The 19,259-nt window shown below is 40.0% G+C and overlaps 1 protein-coding gene across 3 annotated transcripts in view; it reads right to left on the reverse strand.

Annotated features, from left to right (window-relative positions):
• Positions 1 to 3,335: 3,335 nt before the first annotated feature.
• Positions 3,336 to 19,259, reverse strand: part of LOC115058510 (adhesion G protein-coupled receptor L3) — a 189,255-nt gene continuing 173,331 nt past the window's right edge. Inside the window, exons 19-24 of one of the 3 annotated variants that reach the window (XM_029525849.1) lie at positions 14,532 to 14,700; positions 14,235 to 14,360; positions 11,664 to 11,760; positions 7,755 to 7,880; positions 6,264 to 6,281; positions 3,336 to 4,907 (exon numbers count right to left, since the gene is read on the reverse strand). In XM_029525849.1, the coding sequence (XP_029381709.1) occupies positions 3,952 to 4,907; positions 6,264 to 6,281; positions 7,755 to 7,880; positions 11,664 to 11,760; positions 14,235 to 14,360; positions 14,532 to 14,700 (1,492 nt within the window). In that variant the 3' untranslated portion in view covers positions 3,336 to 3,951. The remainder of the gene's footprint in view (positions 4,908 to 6,263; positions 6,282 to 7,754; positions 7,881 to 11,663; positions 11,761 to 14,234; positions 14,361 to 14,531; positions 14,701 to 19,259) is intronic. The other 2 variants (XM_029525850.1, XM_029525851.1) reach the window with 2 other exon arrangements.

The raw sequence follows: 19,259 nt of genomic DNA on the forward strand, positions 1-19,259 counted from the left end.
GGACGTAGGCAAAGTGGAAATCGCCCTTAACTGTCGGCAGCAAGGTTATCTCCCATCACAAGCTTCGTCACGTGAAGCTGCTCACCAGACAGAACTTCATCGCGGGCTTGAAGTAAGTACTTTAAATCTTTTACAGTATGAAACCCTGTCAAATAAGTAAACAAGGATCCCGAATTTAATTTGGCCGTGTGTCAGTAAAAAATCCTTTAATCTCTACCAGAACATTTTGAGTTTGACGGAAGAGGAAAAAAAAAAAAGGTAATAATACAGTCTATTGATTATTTCTCTGGGAGCTTCACAGCACTCTACTTTAAGAGCAGTGAGCATATGTCAACACTTACTTTGAGATTTTGTGGGGGTAAGCAGAAAACCATTAGCAATTAAAGATTTCAATCTACAGCGTGATAGCTTCACCGGTGAAATCAATACGCCGCAAACACGTGCTCGCCAGAAAATGTTGCCACTTGGGCGAAGGGTGTGAATAAAAGATACTGTTTGGTTTCTAAATGTTATATGCCGACAGCACTCCGGATGATTTTATGTCAGAACACATCTGTATCGCATTGTGAGAATCTCGAGTCAATGGGGAGTGAGCTGCAGCGCTGCTTATTCCTTGTGGCATTTTGTGACACGCAAGCATGTTCCCGGGGCCTCGTCAGGACCGGCGGTGGCTCATGAAGTTGCATAACCGCTCATTAAGGAAGTGGATGGAGGACCAGAGTCATGTCTTCAGCACATTTTATGAAGTCATCCGGGTTTGCAGACGCCAGTCAAAGTGATGCAGTGGTGACAGCTGGAGCACTTTCTGTCTTCCCAAGTCACATCTCAAAGTGAAGGTCCTTGTTTAAGCATATGGGCCAGAGAAAGGGCCACAGTTCTGGGCCCAACCGCCCCTCCGTCCTTTCACACAGTCTCCTGGAAGAGCCACACATTTCCAGCTATTTTTTGCAATGACTCAGCCATCCATCACAGCTCCAGGTCTGTAAAAACCGATAACTATTTTTTAATTCTCTAATATTTCACATGCACATTATGGTAAATTACGGGCAAATGTGGCGAGAGACATGTCGACATGTATAAATTCAGTTTGAATGTTTACTACAAAAAAAACACAGTCCACTGTACAAACTTTGGAGCCACAGTGATAAAACATTTATTCAACAGTTTCTTAACTGTGTGTGGTCTGAATATTGAGTTTAAAGAATTTGGGTGTTGATTTTTTTTTTTTTTTTGTTCATTCTGCAGCAGGGGGGCAAAGCAAAAAAGATTGCTTCAAGACGAAATTTTCACAAAATTTCACGTTGATATTTTTTTCTGTAAGTGGGTTGACTAGGCAAACAAATTGATTTTACATTTATCAGGTGGGTAGGAACAACTTCCAGAGGGATATGGCTTTGTGTCTGCTGGAAATTTAAGTCCACAGAATTGGTAACATGCTGGCTACAACACACTGAACACACAGCTTAGCTTTGGGATTGCCTTTGAGATGTTCCTTGTGGTTTAGAATCTCTGAGTGCAACATTGAAATACTTGGTTCACCTTGCGCTGCAACAAAACTTCTTGAATTGAATCAACAACAGTAATTTAAAGGGAACAATTAATTAACAAAACAATTTATTAAAATTATTGGAACAAATCATTAATGTACAGAAATACTGATGTCATCATATATTGCTATTTATCAGATTCTAAGATAACTCGTTGCTACCAAAAACCAAGCTAATAGGAATGGTATGATTAAAAAAGAAATTAAGGTCATAAAATCTAAACAGTGGGCTTAAAAGCATTGAAGCTGAAGGACAATTTAATAGTCAGTCACAATAAAGTGACACATTTTGTTGAACAGCTGTTCGTAGCAACTAAGCAAGGGCAAAACAAAACGAAAAACGGCTCCTTTAAGGGCAAACAATGAATGGTATAATTTGCAAATTAGATTTTTTTTCCTCAAGATTATTGTGGTGATTTACTGAAAATGCTTCAACGTGTTGAAATTAAACAGCTACTGGGCGGAGCACGCTTACCTTTCTTCATGTCTTCTGGCAGGATGACGGGCTCCGGATACTTTACCCCTGTGCAGCTCATCAAACTCAAGTTAAACATACAATATCTGCAAAGAACGCATTGGTTACACAAACAGTGGTATTGAAATATTTATTACAGCTTATGAAATCACTGCTTCTATTGTAAAGCAGACCAGAGCGTACAGAGCACATCCACTGCTGCTGGGCAAAATTTATTTGGCACTGATATGGACAGAGGGCTAATGAGGGATATTAACTGGTAATTAAAGCAAAAAAAAAAAAACCAAAAAAAAAAAACAAAAACCTGCCATCTCTGATGAAGGTCCTTCACTATCATCCATATAAAAGTGTTCCAAGACAAATCACCAGAACTTCTGTCATACCTAAGTGATAAATCTTAACCAGTAATTTATTTGTTGGCAAACAACTTTCACTGTTACAACAAATATTAGTTAAAGGTCATTCAACTTGGAAACCCATACAAAAAAAGGAATAAATATGAAGCCATGATCATAGCCAATAATAAAAAAATCTGTGCCACTAAAGTTACTCCCATTCTCCATTTTATCACTGTTTATTTGAACAAATAAATAAATATATTTTCTCCTCGCGGAAGAAAAAGAAAACACTTCCAGTTTTTCTCACTCCAAGAACACTTTCTTTAATAAGTAAAACAGCCATATTTCTTTTTTTGTACAAGTGCCTAGTGCTCATCAATGTTCAATTGCTTCTCTTTCTGGGAAGCACAAGCGTTTTCTTTATGCCAATGGAGATGCAGAATGCACTATGAACCTTTCCTAGGTACGCCTCATAATTAAGTTGAACCGACTCTTTCTCGTCGATGATCTGCAAAAATCAGAGCTCCAATATCTACACAGTAAAAAAAAAAAAAAAAAGAAAAACAAACCAAAGGAGTAACAGAAAACAGAAGCATAGGTGAATAATTTACACAAAAATGTTTGCACGATAAGTGTTTTGTTGTGATATTTTTTGTGTTATTTCGCATCTATTTTGATGATCATTTCTTGGAAAGTTATAAAAGGAGAACAAAAAAACAGACTGGTACCAGAAAACCAGAAAGTCCAGCACAACAGAACAAAATTGCTCCTAACCACTACATTTACAGAGACAAAGGGTTTGCTTGGAACAAAAAAAGCATACTATTATGTGCAAAGCTAGTTATCTGTACAATTACATAGAAATATCTCATAATTCTCTTATTAGTTTTTTTTCTCCCTCTTTTAATAACTGTTATTACAGTAAAATGAAAGAAAAAAGGAACAGCTATGCTTGAAAGCATATGATCAATTCTTCATGGTAATTGTTCAAAATGTGTGGGTTGTTTTTTTTTTTTTTTGTTGTTGATTTGTTTTTGTGTTTTTTCTTTTCCTCTTTTTTTCCATTGAAGGGACACTTCAGCAAACAAAATGTGCTGCAACTCACCAAAGAGGAAGAAAATCTTTCAAAAAGTCAATATAGATACAGAAGTATAATAAAATAGTCCTCCTTTAAATTTCCCATTTACTCCGGGGAAGTCTATAGATTAGACTTGTATAGTTTGGGGCTACGCAGTTCCTTTTGACTGTCAGACTATATCTCGGAGATCTAAAAATCCTGTTTTGAGTAATTGTCTCTTTTCACACTGAGACAAAACACGGCAAACCACACAGGGTTTGAATAGGGAAACACGACATCAACAGATTCCCGCAATATCTAACCAAATAGAGTCACACGTTAGCCCCGTACGATGCAGTTATTATCCTGATTGTGGTCACTTAAAAGCGAGAGAACAGTTATTCGCTCCGCTTCAGTCTTCAGAGCACAGAATAAAAAGAAAGGCTACCACTGCCAACAACTGATGGAACAAGAGGACACAGGGGAGATAAGGACTACGGTAATAAGAGGGACACAAGTAGGAGCGTGTTTGGGCCTATAGGCTGGTGACCAGGTGCGAAGGCTCCTGGTGGGCCTCATCTGGAGATAGATCCTCTTTGTTTGGGGGCACAATGAAGCCATCGCTGCTGCCTCGCCCTAGCTGGTAGTAGGAATGCAGCTGATGCAGATGGTTGCGTGAGCCCAAGTTGGGCATGCTCTTGTAGTAAACGTCATCCGAGCTGGCTTCTGGGCTCCTGGCGTCCCCACCATCCTTGGAGCCATCGGCAGATTCTGCAGACACGTCGGGCAGGCCAGGCAGCATCGGCATGCTGGTGTAGAGGGAGTCTCTCTGGTGGTTGTGGCTGGGGGAAGAGCCCTCATCCTCGATATGCTCGTTTGTGAGTAAGGGGAAGAAACTCTCGCTGTTCTCCTGGGGGATCCTCCGTCGAGAAGAGGAGGAGGCGGTGGTGGTGGCGGATGAGAAAGGGTGGTGGGACAGTGGAAGGGGTGGCGGCACTGATTGGTGGAGGTGACTATGAAGGTTGTCCACTGCCTGCAGAGCGGGTGGCGGTCTTTGAGGCAAAAGCGGGGCATTAGACTCCTCGCGGATTAACTCCAGGCCCAGGCCTTCGTCGTGGTGCGGACCAAAGGTGGTGTGGTCATCCAGGCCCAGCGCAACATTCATGCCCATCCCCACACCCAAGCCCATCCCGTAGCTGCTGTCCTTGCCGCCATTGCTAACGTTGTTGACCAGCTTATTCATGAGGTTCCGGTTCTGCTCTGTTGAGCGCTCGTGGGAATTGTTGAGGTAGGAGGGGATATAATTGGAGGTGAGCTCTTTGAGGATCTTCTTCTCCAGGGTGGTCTCCTTGTGGTTATATCCCCGGTCAATGATCTGGACACAGTCACTCATATATTCAGCGCTGGCAATGCTGTAGCTGTTGCCATGGTTACCATTCAGTGGTAGAGTATCCATGACACTTGTATCCCGGGCATTGTTCAGGATTCCCTCTGGAATGACAAACATGGGTTGGGTTGGGGGGTAGAGTGGGCAAATGAGAAGGGTGAAATCTGATGGGATGTAATTGCCACAGCTAAATGTCAGCCATTTTTACAAACACAAATTACATCCATCAAATACAGAAGCCCTTTTATATTAGAATACATCCTGACCCTCACGCACCCCCCGGCACTTTGTGTCATCCACAATTTCATAAAGTGCTCTCTGTGGAAACAAAGACTACGCAATACTTGGATTAGATAATAGATTAGAGAGAAAGGACTGCATTTACATTTATAGACACACTTACCTCGTCACAGAAAACATTTTCTAAAGACCAATTTCACTTATTCTATGTCACTGATGAAAACACTGATATATGTGCGACACACAACACAAAGCCCAAGCACAGCACACAACCACAAAGATTCAGCACTAAGCAAGCAAGGACAAAAAACAAAAACAAACAAACCCCAAAAAAAAAAAACAAACCAAAAAAAAAAAAAAAACCAGCCATGCATTTCACAATTCACAAAGTAAACACTGACCATAGCTGTAAATTTGAGGCCCAAGCCATATAGTCCCTTATGAGCATTGCACTTTAACAGTGGGGGTAAATAATTTAATTTTGTGCTTTCTCCTGAACTATTTCAGAGTCACACCACGCTGAAAGGAAGAAGACTGTCCGTTCTTCCTGTTGCAGGAACATGTAATGTAGATTTCCTGCTCGATCAGTTTGACAACGCCTATGTTGCCAACATCAAAGGATATTTCTAATGATATTTCAAACTACCTCAGACAAGGACGGCCAGCTTGTTAAAAATGTCAAGCCCACAGTCTGACCTTTTGAAAATTTGACAAGACGCATGTCTTAGACCTTGAAGAAGTGTATTTGCTAGAACAGAGTGCATTGTAAAAAAAAAATAATAAATGAAGTAAGTAAATGTATGAACAAAGGGACAGCTGTTCAATATTCACTCAATAGAAGACAGATCAATTTATATTGATGTGCCTTGTGAAATGTTAAGGTGAGAGTGTTGACTGTAACTGGTTAGGCTTATTGAAAGTGTGTTACCAAGTGAGCAAATGGATGTTTGCCTCTAAGAGCATCCAATTCCTGAATCTTTAATTTCATCCATTTAGCTGTGCAGATGACACCAATCACTGAAATTTAAGATGTGATTTCAGCTGAATTCTACAGTTCCATTAGAAAAGGGACAGGCCTTTCACAGAAAAGAATACGATTGCTTCCACAGGGAACTGCATTCCCCCCCCCCCCATTTTCCCTTTGTCAGCATTAGGTAAAAAAGAAAGTAAAGCCAAAGTCAATTACATTTGATAAGCAATGTTTAGTTTGACTCCCATACTTGTCTCTCTGTAGGGCTCTTTTAGGGACGGCATGAGGGAAAGGAAAGAAGAAAAGGAAAAACACAATAAGCATAACTGTGACAGGTAGAAAGAGAAATGTGCACACACAGTATGCAGATGATGCATCAAGAAAATGTTGTTACAATGCAACCGCTTGTAGTCCCCGTGCAACACTTTGTGTAACCCCAGAAAAGAAGAACAGCATACGTATCTATTAAGAAAAGTAGGATCCCCTGAGTAAAACACAACAAATGTATTTGTATGTCAAACGCAGCCACAAATCTTTTGAAGCATTTGGATTTTCATCATTCCAGATATTTATTTTACATCTGTGGCAATGTTAGAGAATTATAGCCCTCTGTCAAAAGCTCCATTGCAGCACTTGTATCACATACATAAATTATCCAATGATCAAAGCACTCTGTGAGTGCTTATCTTACTTATACACAAGTTTCTCAGTTTTACAGACTCTTGAAGTTACAGAAATCTCATTTTGACTGCTGTGTGTCAGAGAGAGAGAGGGAGGGAAAAAAAACAACAACACACCTCCCCAGAGGGAAAAATAGGATTTCAGCAGTCAGGCTGAATCCAGAAAAAAAGTGGATATCATTAGGTAGCTGATCAGAGGTGGTTTCTGATATTTAAATTGGTGTAAACCTTATTGTTGTTATTCTCCCACAAGTAAAAGTAGAACCCTGCAATATAGTTTCAAGTAATCTACTATCCCACATATTCAGTATATTAAATTGTATGTATATTAAACTTTCGATAAAAAGTGTTTTATCCCTCATGATCCCTCTTCAAACTGTTCTTTTATATTTTACCATTCTTTTTTTATTCATAAATGACTTGCGCTTTAAATTTTTACATCAAAGTCAATGACCCTTATTACAGAACAACAATGTCTGACAATCCAACGGCGCTTTAAAAAGAAGGAAACGCTGACAGACAGAGACAGAAGACACACAAGCTTCACTGACAACATTAGAGCACATTTAAAATAAATGACTGGGGATGTATCTGGCTCCCTATGGGCATCCAATTTCACTTTTTAAATTTTATGCCTTTTAGTCAAGGAAACAGCCTCGAATTGTAAATCCTGATGGGAGCCGAGACACACCTCCAATAAAAACCCCACAGATCAGACCTGTGGGATTTTTGTGATAAAGCAATATTTGGCTCAATGCTAACACACAACATTTAGGGCAGTGTTTTTTTTTTTTTTTTGTGTCTGTTTGAAATTATTATTATCATTATTAATATTTTCTTAAAGCCCTGTAAAAACTTTCAGAGGTCAAAAGTGGAATTTCAACTTTTTTGCAAATCAATTGTTTTTGGCTGTCCAATAATAAAGTTGCATTCTTATTCAGGACAGGAACTACGATGTGGAACCTCACAGTTTCTGCAGGACCAAATATGAAAAAACAAACAAACAAAAAAACAACACTGCCCTAGCCACAATGTTAAAGAATGAAAAGAAGCTAGCACACCTTGTGTGTTGTACATGCCCAGAGGGTTGTTATAGACTGCCGATTCCCCAAGCAATGTATTATAGGGATTGTTAGTGCCATGAGGACGTAGGAGTGCATTAGGTATAAGATGGTTAGCCATAGCTCCTGGAGCAGCCAGAAACAGACAAAGTGAGACAAAAAAAACAGAAGAGAAGAGAAGAGGAGTGTAGAGACAGAACGGGGTGGGAAATAAATTGAGATATAAACAGAGAGAGAGAGAGAGGGACAACATTCATATCAGTTGGGCAGATGCAGCTGAGCAATGACAGCCATTAACACCCACATGATCACATGATCATTAATGCCAGGGGTTTTGCTACATGAAAGAGCAGAGCTGAACTGACATGGCTAATGGGACCAATGGAAAATGTATTAATTGTATTGTTGAAGCCGGCCATTAGTTTTAAGCCCGTGTATATATCTATTTCTCCTTTTTTTGTGCTCCACATTCAGCCAGAATGCAAATGCTAACAGACAGAAATTACACAGGGGAAAACAAAACAAAAAAAAAAGCATCGACATTGCCAACACAAAACACGCACCATTACATTTCTACAAAGAAAGAGGATAGTATACAATAAGCACTTTGGACATTGTTTGGTCTTTGAGGCTGAGCTAATAAAACAAAAAAGATGGGGCCCCAAGTTCTTGTTATGAACCATTTAATATACAAGTCTGGCCCAAATCTACTCCTGAAGCGGTTTGTCTCTGTACTTATTACATCATCTCAGGGCTTCTATTGCTCTAAGGTCCCTTTAGGTCCCAGGTCCAACTATGACTCATAGAAAGCCGCCTGCACAGATGACCTATGGAGTTGTTTTTAAAAGATGGCCTTGGTTCACAAAGCTAACGTTAGTTAATTAACCAGATAGCTGCAGCTGGTAAAATCTCCTGGCAATAGTCGTCCTGTCAGCTACCACCAACCTGAGATGAGTAATCTGTCATCGCTTCAAAAGTAGTGAAGGCTTTCAAGTGTTAAATGCGCCAGAGCTGAAATTGGAATAAATTGCATAAATGACAAGCAAGGATGGAAACCTTGAGAGGTTAAAGAACTGAAAGAAGGAGGATGTGTGAGGCCATGGCAACGGTTCCGTGTAATTAATATTTTTTGTGGCAATGTTAGTCGTTTGAGCATAAATGTGATGTTATTTCTTTTTCTCCAAAGAGCAAAGTTCATACTTAGTCTTATTCTCTGTGTGCCGTCGCTGATATGGAATGACGCATCCTCTCAAGATGATTCAAGATGGTCATTACTCCAGCCGTGCCTTCCTTCTACCAATAGAGCACCGGCTCATTTTCTATTTATGTGATGCTTGTCCTCAGATATTTGCTGCCGGTATCTTGCTTGAATGACTCATCAGATCCCCGACCACAAAGTACCACCCCAAAGCAACCTTCAGTCTGAGCCCCCTGATTAGCTGTACACTCGAGGGCTACAGCCTGAAACATGAATGGTGTAGATTCCCTGATGTTTGTTTTTCTTCAGTGGTGATAAAGATGATTTATTTTTTTAAGTGTTTGAATACACTATGGAGAATGTTAAGTGTGCTGAAAATATTTCTGACTTGCTTTGATTTCCTGTTTACAAGACCCCCACTCTGTCATCACGAGATGATGCTATTATTTTTGAAGAACCCCGATTCGAGACTTAGGGGGCTGATGCATGCACTTGCATTATGCACTATTCCAGAGCGAAGAAACATCTCTTCTCCAAGGTACCACTACAAAGCCATTAGATCCCCCATCTGAGTGTACCGTTCCTTTCAAACGCTGTATCACATTAATGGAGATTTTTATATTACACTGTGACTGCCCTCATCTTTTCGAAGTTGGTGGTATACTTTTTGATGGAATTTTAATTGCAGAAATATTTACTATCTTGGAAGATTATGCTTATGCCTAATAAATTACAGCACTCTAGCTTTAGGCTCATCTTTCAGTATTATTAGAATTTTAGTTTAGTATTAATTAGGCATAATGTGCTTTTGCTTCGGAATCAGTGTTGTTTTGATTGAAAAAAAAAAAAAAATGTAATTTGCTGTTGCTGTTGCTGCTTGCCCTAATTACAGTGTATTCCATAAACAGCAGCCCCTTTTAAATTCTCCCAGTGACAGATCCCCCACTTATTGTGTCTGTGTTTGATAAATTGGACAATTTCCAAAACTGCACTGATTGTGTAGCAATAATCCTGAATGCTGGGATAAATTGAACATGCAACGCTATTAGGATGATTGCATGACACTGCTCTTGAGAGGAGCGCAGCATAAGTGTCAGCTGCAAACTCACTCCCTCACGTGCAAAGCAAAGCACGGTGGGATAAGGATGGGGAGGATGTGGTGGGGGTGGGGAGGCTACTTGTAGAAAATGAAAAGGAGAAATCAGCAAGAAATGTCCGCCCCTCAACACATAATTCCTTAATAACGCCATGGGAGTTGGCACAGATGAGTGCAATTCTGTTTTCATCTGTTCCGTATGATGTTCTGAATGGCAGAACGCACTTTCAGGCACACTCCTGACGTCCTGTGAGCATTTTCTCTACCAGGCCCAGCCTGAGAAGAAGTCAGAGGTATTAAATTTTGTTGATAATTTCTCGCGCCGCCTTTATCTATGTGGAACACCCATGAATGCTTTTTCCTCTACCCCTGGACCTGTGGCCCCACCTCCCGCTCAAGCTCAGCCTCCCCACAACGGATAAAAGCTGTATCTGTTGATGGCGCTAAGCTAAGTGCCTAATTACCGAGATCTTGACACTTCCTCCCTGTGTCGAACATTAATCCATCATTTTAACTGTGCATTAGTGTCTATGCGCCCCGGCGCCCAGAGCTAATGTAGCTCACGAGCAGTGTGGAATGCAAGCCCTCCATCAAGAGCTGTGAAGACTGGGGAGAGTGTGAGGGAAAGTTGCCAAAAAGGAGGATATTTGGTATTTGATGCAGTCTGGTATCTATTTTCTATATAACCTGAGAGACTTGGAGGTTAACTCTATCCACTGTGCCACTGTCAAATGCATTATGGTAAAATGCTTTTTCTTTTTTTTTTTTAAATTGATATCTGAGAGGGAATTCCATTGAATTGATTTTTTTAGGCTGTTACTCAGTCCCCCTCCTTCCCCTGACGGGATGCCCAGTTCTGTTTTAAGGCTTTTGCGGCCTCATGGCACATCGCTGCACATCGCTCTTCTTTGCACCTTAAATTTGCATTTTCATTAGCAGTTTGATGGAAGTATCGGAATCTGCTCCAATTTCAATTGTTCTGACGTAATTTTGATGAATGCTGTTAAAAGTCTAATCCTTGTCATTCTACACTCCCTTAAACAACTCTGTGGCGGCAATGATTTGTTGATGCACCAAAATAACAGACGTGATAAACAAGTTCTGTGAGGCAAGATGACACCAAAAGATTTTATCCTCTCAATCTCTGCCTTGTATTCATAATCATGTGATCTTTCAAGAAATAAATAAGTGAATAAATGTTGACAAACACATCCCTCCACTGGAGCATTGCATGTCCATTGACAGCAGTTTTGATTCATTTAATTTCCCATATTTAAGAAATTCTTTCAATAGCTGGTGGTAATTAACAGCTAAATCTAAAATGTTTCTCTTTTACATGGAATTTTAATTATTTTGAGTTTCTGAGGCAAGCTATTGTGAAACGAATGATTAGCCTTGACTTGAGATGCTGGGTTGAGGTTTGTGGTTGAAAGCTTTAAAAAAAAAAAAAAAAAAAAAGGCTTTTGTTGCTGTGAAGCCCTTGTATCATATTAAACTAAGAAAACAGTCAAACTTTAATGGGAAAGAAAGGCGTCTTGCATTAGTCATGCAGTCTGGTGAAGGCTGGTGTATTGAGGAGTTGTTCAAAACAAATAATAGCTGAAGGACCAAGTACCTCTGTTGAGTGATGCAGAGCTGTTGATGTCACCGGTCATGAAAGAGGACTCTGACTGTTTTCTGACTGTGTCATTCCACATTCGACGGATGCGGCTCTGTGGAGACAAACAATGATGTCAGACCACATCTGAATATTCCGTCTTAACGCCGACATCAAAACCACTAAAGAGGACAGTGGAGGAACAGTTAAATTAACATGATCCTGACATTTAGGAGTATCTCTCTCAAGCGTACAGTGAAGGCCGTCCAAGATAAAGAAGATACGAGGCAAAACAACAGCCTGCCAGCTGTTGACGTCAACATCTAAAATACGAGACATGTCCACTTTGGGAGTAAGTAAACCCCAATTAGAGATGAGCACGAGTGCCGGGGTAGATGGAATCAATAATAATGTCATCAGTTAAGCTCTCAGAATCAGTGTGTTGGGCTGCTAAGGCTCAGTCCAAGAGGGTTCATTCTGGTTAATGATGATGGAGTCCCTGGGGCTGTTGCTCAGGCTACGGGGGGTAGACATCCAATCAGAGAGCTGAATACTTCCTATACTGTGCAAGAGCGGCTTCATAGAAGATTTCTGATTAATACGTTAATGACATTTTGCGAATGTTGACAAGAAGCTTATGTAGGAAATGTTGACATTTACTTAAAATTATATGCTGGTTTAATCCAACCTGGGTCCTTTTTATCTAGTTTTATCATCCTTCATATTCGAAAAAAGTGCATTACAAATGAGCTGCTGAGCTCTCGTATCTTGGCAACAGCAGACAACTGTTAAGTTAATACCCAAGTTAACCAGGATGAAAGGCAAATGGCAAGACTTCCTCTGTCAACATTCATTTCTGAGGCTCCACGTCACGGCCTTACCCAACATCAAGCCATGATGTTGAAGGTATTAAAAGCTGCTTACCTGTTTAACCTGTCTACCTTTATTTCATTCTTTGTCTTGAGCAGTGTCCACAGCTCCCTGGAGTCAGGCTATTTACAGGATCGCATATCTAACTTTCCCTAATTGATGGCGACAGCAGCGCTCTTTTAATTCAATAAAACCCGATTGTGTTCCTTATTTTAACCGCGATCAGCATATTTGGGTGCATGGTCAACTTTCTTTAGCAATGAGGTACTTCTAGTGCACTTATTCTTACTTATCATAACTGACAGAACTAATGGCAAAAACTTAAGAATAAGATCCACAATGTCAAAAAAAAAAAAAAAAAAAAGAAATCCTGAAATGATTCTTATCCACTGCCGTGACAAAAAAATCTACTGAGAACCAACTAAAAAGAAAAAAGTCTAATCACAGAGGCCCATGCTGAAACTGACAGGACGGCTTTCAAAATAAAGTTGCGCAGTAGAGCAAAGCATTGAAGATGCAAACAGGTTTAAGTTTAATTAAGCCATTGCCCCGGCCATCCGCATTAGTTACATTTTGACCTCGCTTTGTCTCTCCCTGAAATTCGCCGCTGCAGGATGACATTTCTTAACGAAAGCTTAATCATCACATTGCACAGTAAATGAAGCGAAAAAAGGCTGACAAACAGGTGTTGGGATCAATATTGCTCCCTCTGTGGAATACTGCTGTTTTCAACACTTGGGTGTCAACCCCAGCTTAAATAATCTAATGTCGACATATACTGACACAGCAGATCACTGGAAACGCAGATGGGAGCAAAATGACATCGCAATCTCTTTGCTCCCTCCCCCCCAGACTAGATTAAAAACTTGAATCTTTTATAGCTAGGGGGTTAGCATGTACTTTGCTGATTACACATTCATTCAGCAGCCTCAGAGTTAGCAATAAACAAACACATCTTGGTGAGTGTTTCCATTCCTGTCTCACTCGTCGAAAGCAACTGAGCATGAGGTTAGAGCCATCTTGTTGAAGCACTGTGTATAATTAAAGGCTTTGATCTCAATGCAGAATCCAGCATGTATCGTGGGTTGCCACTGTATGCTTGACTCTGAGGACTATTTATAATTGAAAACTGGAAGGAAATTACGCTCTTTGGAATATGGATGTGATGTTCGATTATAGTGTATCATGGCAATTCATCCCGTACTTCTTGTAAATGTGGGAGGAATCGATTGACAAATTTACTCTACAAGTAGTCTTGCCACCACTTTCAGCCCAGAATCCACATATCTTGGAAGAGGCAGTCAGATCTGCATTCGTTGTGAGCATGAACCAAGTCCTTACAATTATGGAGCCAGCAGTAAGAGTCATTGAGTCTGTGCTCTGGTGCCAGAGTGCAGCGTAGAACCGCTGCAGTAAAATGAATTGCTGGCTGACTTTATGTACTTAGAGAATGCTAAACTCAACAAGCACTACATTTTCCTGTTATCACTGCTATCATCAAACAAGAACATTTGTTACACTTCGTTGAGCCACCTTTAAAATCTCCTCTCGTTTGTTCCGTGAGGATCTGTTTATTATTTTGGATCATGTATCCACGCGATGTATTTGAAAATTACAAGATAACAGTTTGTCCTACTTGAATAAGAAACACCTCAGGAACTGATGCAGGTAAATAAATCAAAGAAAGCACTTGGATAGACACAAAAAGCATCCTGGCACCTGTGAACCTGTAGAGTAACGTCCTGGAGCACGAGAGGCGGTGCCTTTTCCAGAGCCGATGGAGCTGTCCACACTTTTCCCACTGCAGCAATGAGTACGAAGGCATTTTCCATACTCCTTACGTACCTGTATGAAATGAAATTAAGGCAAAGACACAGCACAGTCAGTCTATCCATTAGACAAATCTCTGGGCATCGTCCCACTTTCCAGCAGGTTTACCAAGGCATGAAATAAATGTAATAATATGTCCAGCTGATGTTACAACGTATAACGTCTGCATAGATAACAGAGCCGTACCTTTTTCTGCAGGACACAGTGGAAGATGAAGATGAACATTCCTTGCAGGGAGTTGAAGATGGTGAACAGGTAGGCCATGACCACTGTGCTCTCATTCACATACATCAGACCAAAGGCCCAGGTCAGGCCCAGCAGACATAACAGGGCAATGGCCCCAATCACCCATGATCTGGAAGATAATGAAACATACTGATATTCTGTCCCACTTCCGTTTGACACAGTCGTTCTAATCCTCATCTGGCTGATTTTAAAGTCACAGCTTTGGTGTGTTTTGCTACTGGATTCAACAGGAAGGCATAAATGGTGAGATTTAGCCCGTGGTTACAAATCAAGGTCTTTTCTACGAGAGGGAGGAATGGCACAAAACAAACAAAGAGGGAACAGGAAGTCCTCAGAAATGACAGTAGATTTAATCATCTTTATATTCTGTCTCTAACTGATATGTTCCTTTCCTTATTTGCACTCTTTCCGGCCCATTTAAAAAGCAACAGATGACCATAAAACTACAGATTCACATACACAATATTGAAGGTCTGAATAAATGGGAGGGTGTAAAATATGTCTACGGACTGGGTGCCGACAGAGAGATGATATAGCTATCTCTGACAGACGCGAGTGCTGCGTCTACAATACAGTGCTAATATTTCTATGGAGTGCAGTGTGAAGATACAGGTGCCATTTAAAAGTAATCTTGCTTGTCAGATGTGTAGGCCATGGATGTTTAAAACAGCAGTGCTACGTGCACACTAATGCGGCCTTCAACATGATTGAGCACTCCACAATAACTGATGTTAATGATTCGGAGAGGCAGCGAAATGGATTTGGGGCCTAGTTTGTTCATATGTGGGAGGAAAATGAAAGATGGTATTATAGGAAAAAGGGGCCCTTTCAAATTTGCCTTACTTGATCTCAGGTTCATAATCCTGATAGCTGAGCAACATGACAAAAGAAGAAATGAATCAAGATCACATTACAAAGAGACGGAGAGTTATAATCCAAAATGCGTGGCCAAAAATACAATGTGCAAATTTAGACATTAAGGGGGAAACAAAACACAGAGAGGGAAAATGGCTTTTTTTGGCACTAGAGATTAAAGGAACATTCACAGCATCCACATCCAAACATTAAGGTCAGCCATTCATCCATTTTGGGAATGGATTTGTTAGTGATTTACAGGTGCTAGCCATAATTATCTCAGTTCACGGAAATATCTAGCTCCCATCATAAATGTTGGCAGACCTTCGAATTTAAAATGTTATAAATGGGCCAGGTGTGCGGCAAAAATAAATGATTTATGAATTCACCAGGGCAACCATTAAACATAACTTTCCCAGGGCTGTCTTAATGACCTGGTGGGAGAGGTAATTCATCAAGGCGATTGCCCCCGGAGTGGACACAGAAACACAAGCAGTGTGGGAACAAAGAGAACAAAATACTGTCCTCTAACTAGTTGCAGTTTAGCGCGAGGGATGGCGGATGATAAAGACACAAAGGGTCATAAGAAATGTATCTGAGAGGACAGGATATGAAGAGGCTACGACTCATATCGCGCACGGCTTATCTTCATCTGGAGTTATCAGATCACAATGCGAGGAAGAATTTGAGGGCTGCATGGAAGCAGCCCGAAGGCAGAAACTTCTGAGACAGCAGAACAGCCACTGAAAAGCATCACAGCTCACTTCCAAATGAAGAGGGTGCATTTCAGTTTCATCCTGCCACAACTGACGCACCCCTCAAAGACGGTGATAGGATATATCGCTCAACTGATTCTGTCATATTGTGGGAAACAGTTGATGAAGATTAGAATTAAATATTTCGAGCACATTTTCCATGTCAATTGCAGCACGGATCGAGGCAGTTTTCAGCAATTAACCTCGACTTGTCACAACACACATGCATCTAAATTTCTGTGCAGTATATGGATATAATATCTATGCCCAAGGGCTGCAGCAGAGCTCCTCTAGATGTCTGAAGCAGAAATGGGGAAAAAAAAAAAAATAACTGAGGAAAAAGCTTTTTCTTGTTTGTGGGTTCATCATCGAGCAGCAATGTAAAAGAAGATTTTAGTGAGTGAACTATTTCAGACTGTGGCATCAAATTACCAGCAATTTCCTTCAAAATGACTTAATTTGCCGAGGTGCCATTCATTGCAATGTCACAGATCATTTATGTAACGAGATTGCAACGGGTCAATTCAACTTATTTTAAATCTGTCACTTTATAGGCTGCCTCTGGGTGGAAAGGTGGCTGTGATCAGCCCGACGGGGTGTTAATTATTTAAGCAAAGGTATGCTAAAAATGCTAATCAGCTCAACATGTTTAAGGCATCACTTGTGCAATGTTTTCGATGTTGGTGGAGACATTATTTTTTTATTTTTTTAATCTTTGACATCTTCCTCGTTAGCACATTTTAGTTGAAGTTTCTTATCTGCATGAGGATGGAGCGATGCAAGATAAAATTGATATCTTCCTTGAAAAATGTTTTCTACATCGTGCATTTAGGAACAAGTATTGGTATTCAATGTCACATCGATTTCAAAAGTCATGTTGTAATCCATGAATCACAGGCCAATATGGGTGAATGGGGTGGGGGGTGCACATCAAACACATTATTAATTCTATTCTATTCACGCTCTATTGAGAAATGTTACATCTTACCAGTGCCATTCTACAATAACACATCCATCATAATAACGGTAGCTAAAATGAAGAGGGAGGGGAAGAAAAAAAAAAAGCACACACATGAAAGATAAAAAACAGAAAGATGTTAAAGATAAACACAGCATAAGATAAAAAGGCAGGATGCCAGTGCTAATCAAAAGAAGAAATGCAGGGAGGGAGAAAGAGATACACAGTGGAAGAGAGATGAAACATTCATATTAAAACAAGGCAGAATGATGAAATCTGAACAGAAAACGTGACATCAAAACATAAAGGGAAACCAAAGAGCTAAAAGATGAGACAAAAGGAGATACACCTCATTAAACTTAGCAAAAGTGACTTAATTAGCACCCACTATCACAATCATCAAACCAGTTCACCCTGATGACTCGACAAAAAACGCTGGAGAAAGCTGAGACGATGATTTTGAAGAGATCAGCTATCATGGCATAAGGATCCGATAAATTTTATTTTAATCCAAGCTAAAAATGGAACGGCGCCTTTTATTTTGTTGCTTCCACTGCCTGTTGGGGATGTGGCGATGGGTTCATCTAAGCTGTATCGTTTAGCCGACAACGCTCTGGTTACTTTTATGAATGTCTGCGCAGTTGGGTGTTGAGTAATGGGTTTTCGTCTTGGAAAAAAACTGTCAGATGAATGAGCCCTGACAAAAGGCGCACAGTTTCATAGCATTTTCCAATGGTGATCTGAAACACTGCAGACCGCTTTGAAGCCAGTAAGCCTTGGGGTCAAGAAGTCAGTTGTTTGGTGCATTATGGAAGGCCAGTGTTATAAATCATATTGCACTGAGAACTCGGGCAGTCAATATTTTTCTGCAGAGCGCACCACACACTGTATCTTGCGGCATGAAAGATGAGCAAAATACAAATAAAATAAATAATCTTCGAAAAGTTTGACAAATTATACAGTAGTCAACTAATGAAAATTGTCACTGTCAACCTTGACACAACTGTTACCAAACAATTTGGGGTACTTTAAAGCTGTTTTATGTGTCCCATCACAATATTTTCCTGACATAACTGCTCTTTTAGTTGTGATCTCGAAGAGAATGAAAGTGCGCTAACAAAAACAAAAACGTTAGTACACAGGCTACAAAACCAACTTAATACATTTCTGCAAGTGAACTATGACATGATATGGAATATCAGAGATTTGCTGCTATGAGCATGCACAATTTTGAAAGATTAGAATTATCAGTTTGAGAATCTATTGTTTAGGCATGAGTGCCATGTTTTTAATTTTTTTTTTTTTTTTCTTTGAAACTGATCCACCAACCAAAGAAAAAGGCAAACCCAAACTTAGATTCATATGTTTCACAACTAAAACTGACCTTGACGGTTGTGGCAACACTTGCTATGATCCAATTTCAGTTTATATATATACTATTGATTCCAATTTTCTAACAGGACCAAAACACACAGCCAGTTATTTCAGTAGACTGATGAAAAAGCAAAAAAAGAAAAAGGACAATTAATGATTTTTACCACGTAGCCTTTGCAGGAGGTGTAAAGTCTGGATGAACATGTATTCACATTGCAAAAAAAAAAAGAAGGGGTCTTCATCATCACCGCCTTTAAAAAAGCATGCCGATCAGAATCAGAACTAGAAATACTTTATTAATTCCTGAAGGTGTCAGATAGAAAAGAATGATGCCTCTATAATTAAGATGAAGAATAAACTCGCATTTTAGAAATCTCTTACTATATTTGTGCTTAAAGTTCTTCCTCGAATCTTGGCTAGTGTCATAGAATATCTGGCTGCACCTGTATAAACTAAAAATACAAAAATATGAAACAATAAATTAATCTGCGCTGCTATTAATGTTAACATGACGCCACTGCAGCATCACATGTTGTAGCAAAACAACAGTTTCAAACCTGCTAGTTTTTGGTAAATGCGCTTTATTCAAATATTTCATGAAATTCTGCAGATGTGAAGTTTAATTCATGAAATAATTTGTCGCCAACAAACTAGTTCAGCTGCACTTTATTCTGTACTGTATTTCTTCTCTCCTCACTTTAAGGTCACTTTAGTTTAGTCAGCTAA

The sequence above is a fragment of the Echeneis naucrates genome, chromosome 18 (assembly GCF_900963305.1).
Source record: "Echeneis naucrates chromosome 18, fEcheNa1.1, whole genome shotgun sequence".
Lineage (NCBI taxonomy): Eukaryota > Metazoa > Chordata > Actinopteri > Carangiformes > Echeneidae > Echeneis > Echeneis naucrates.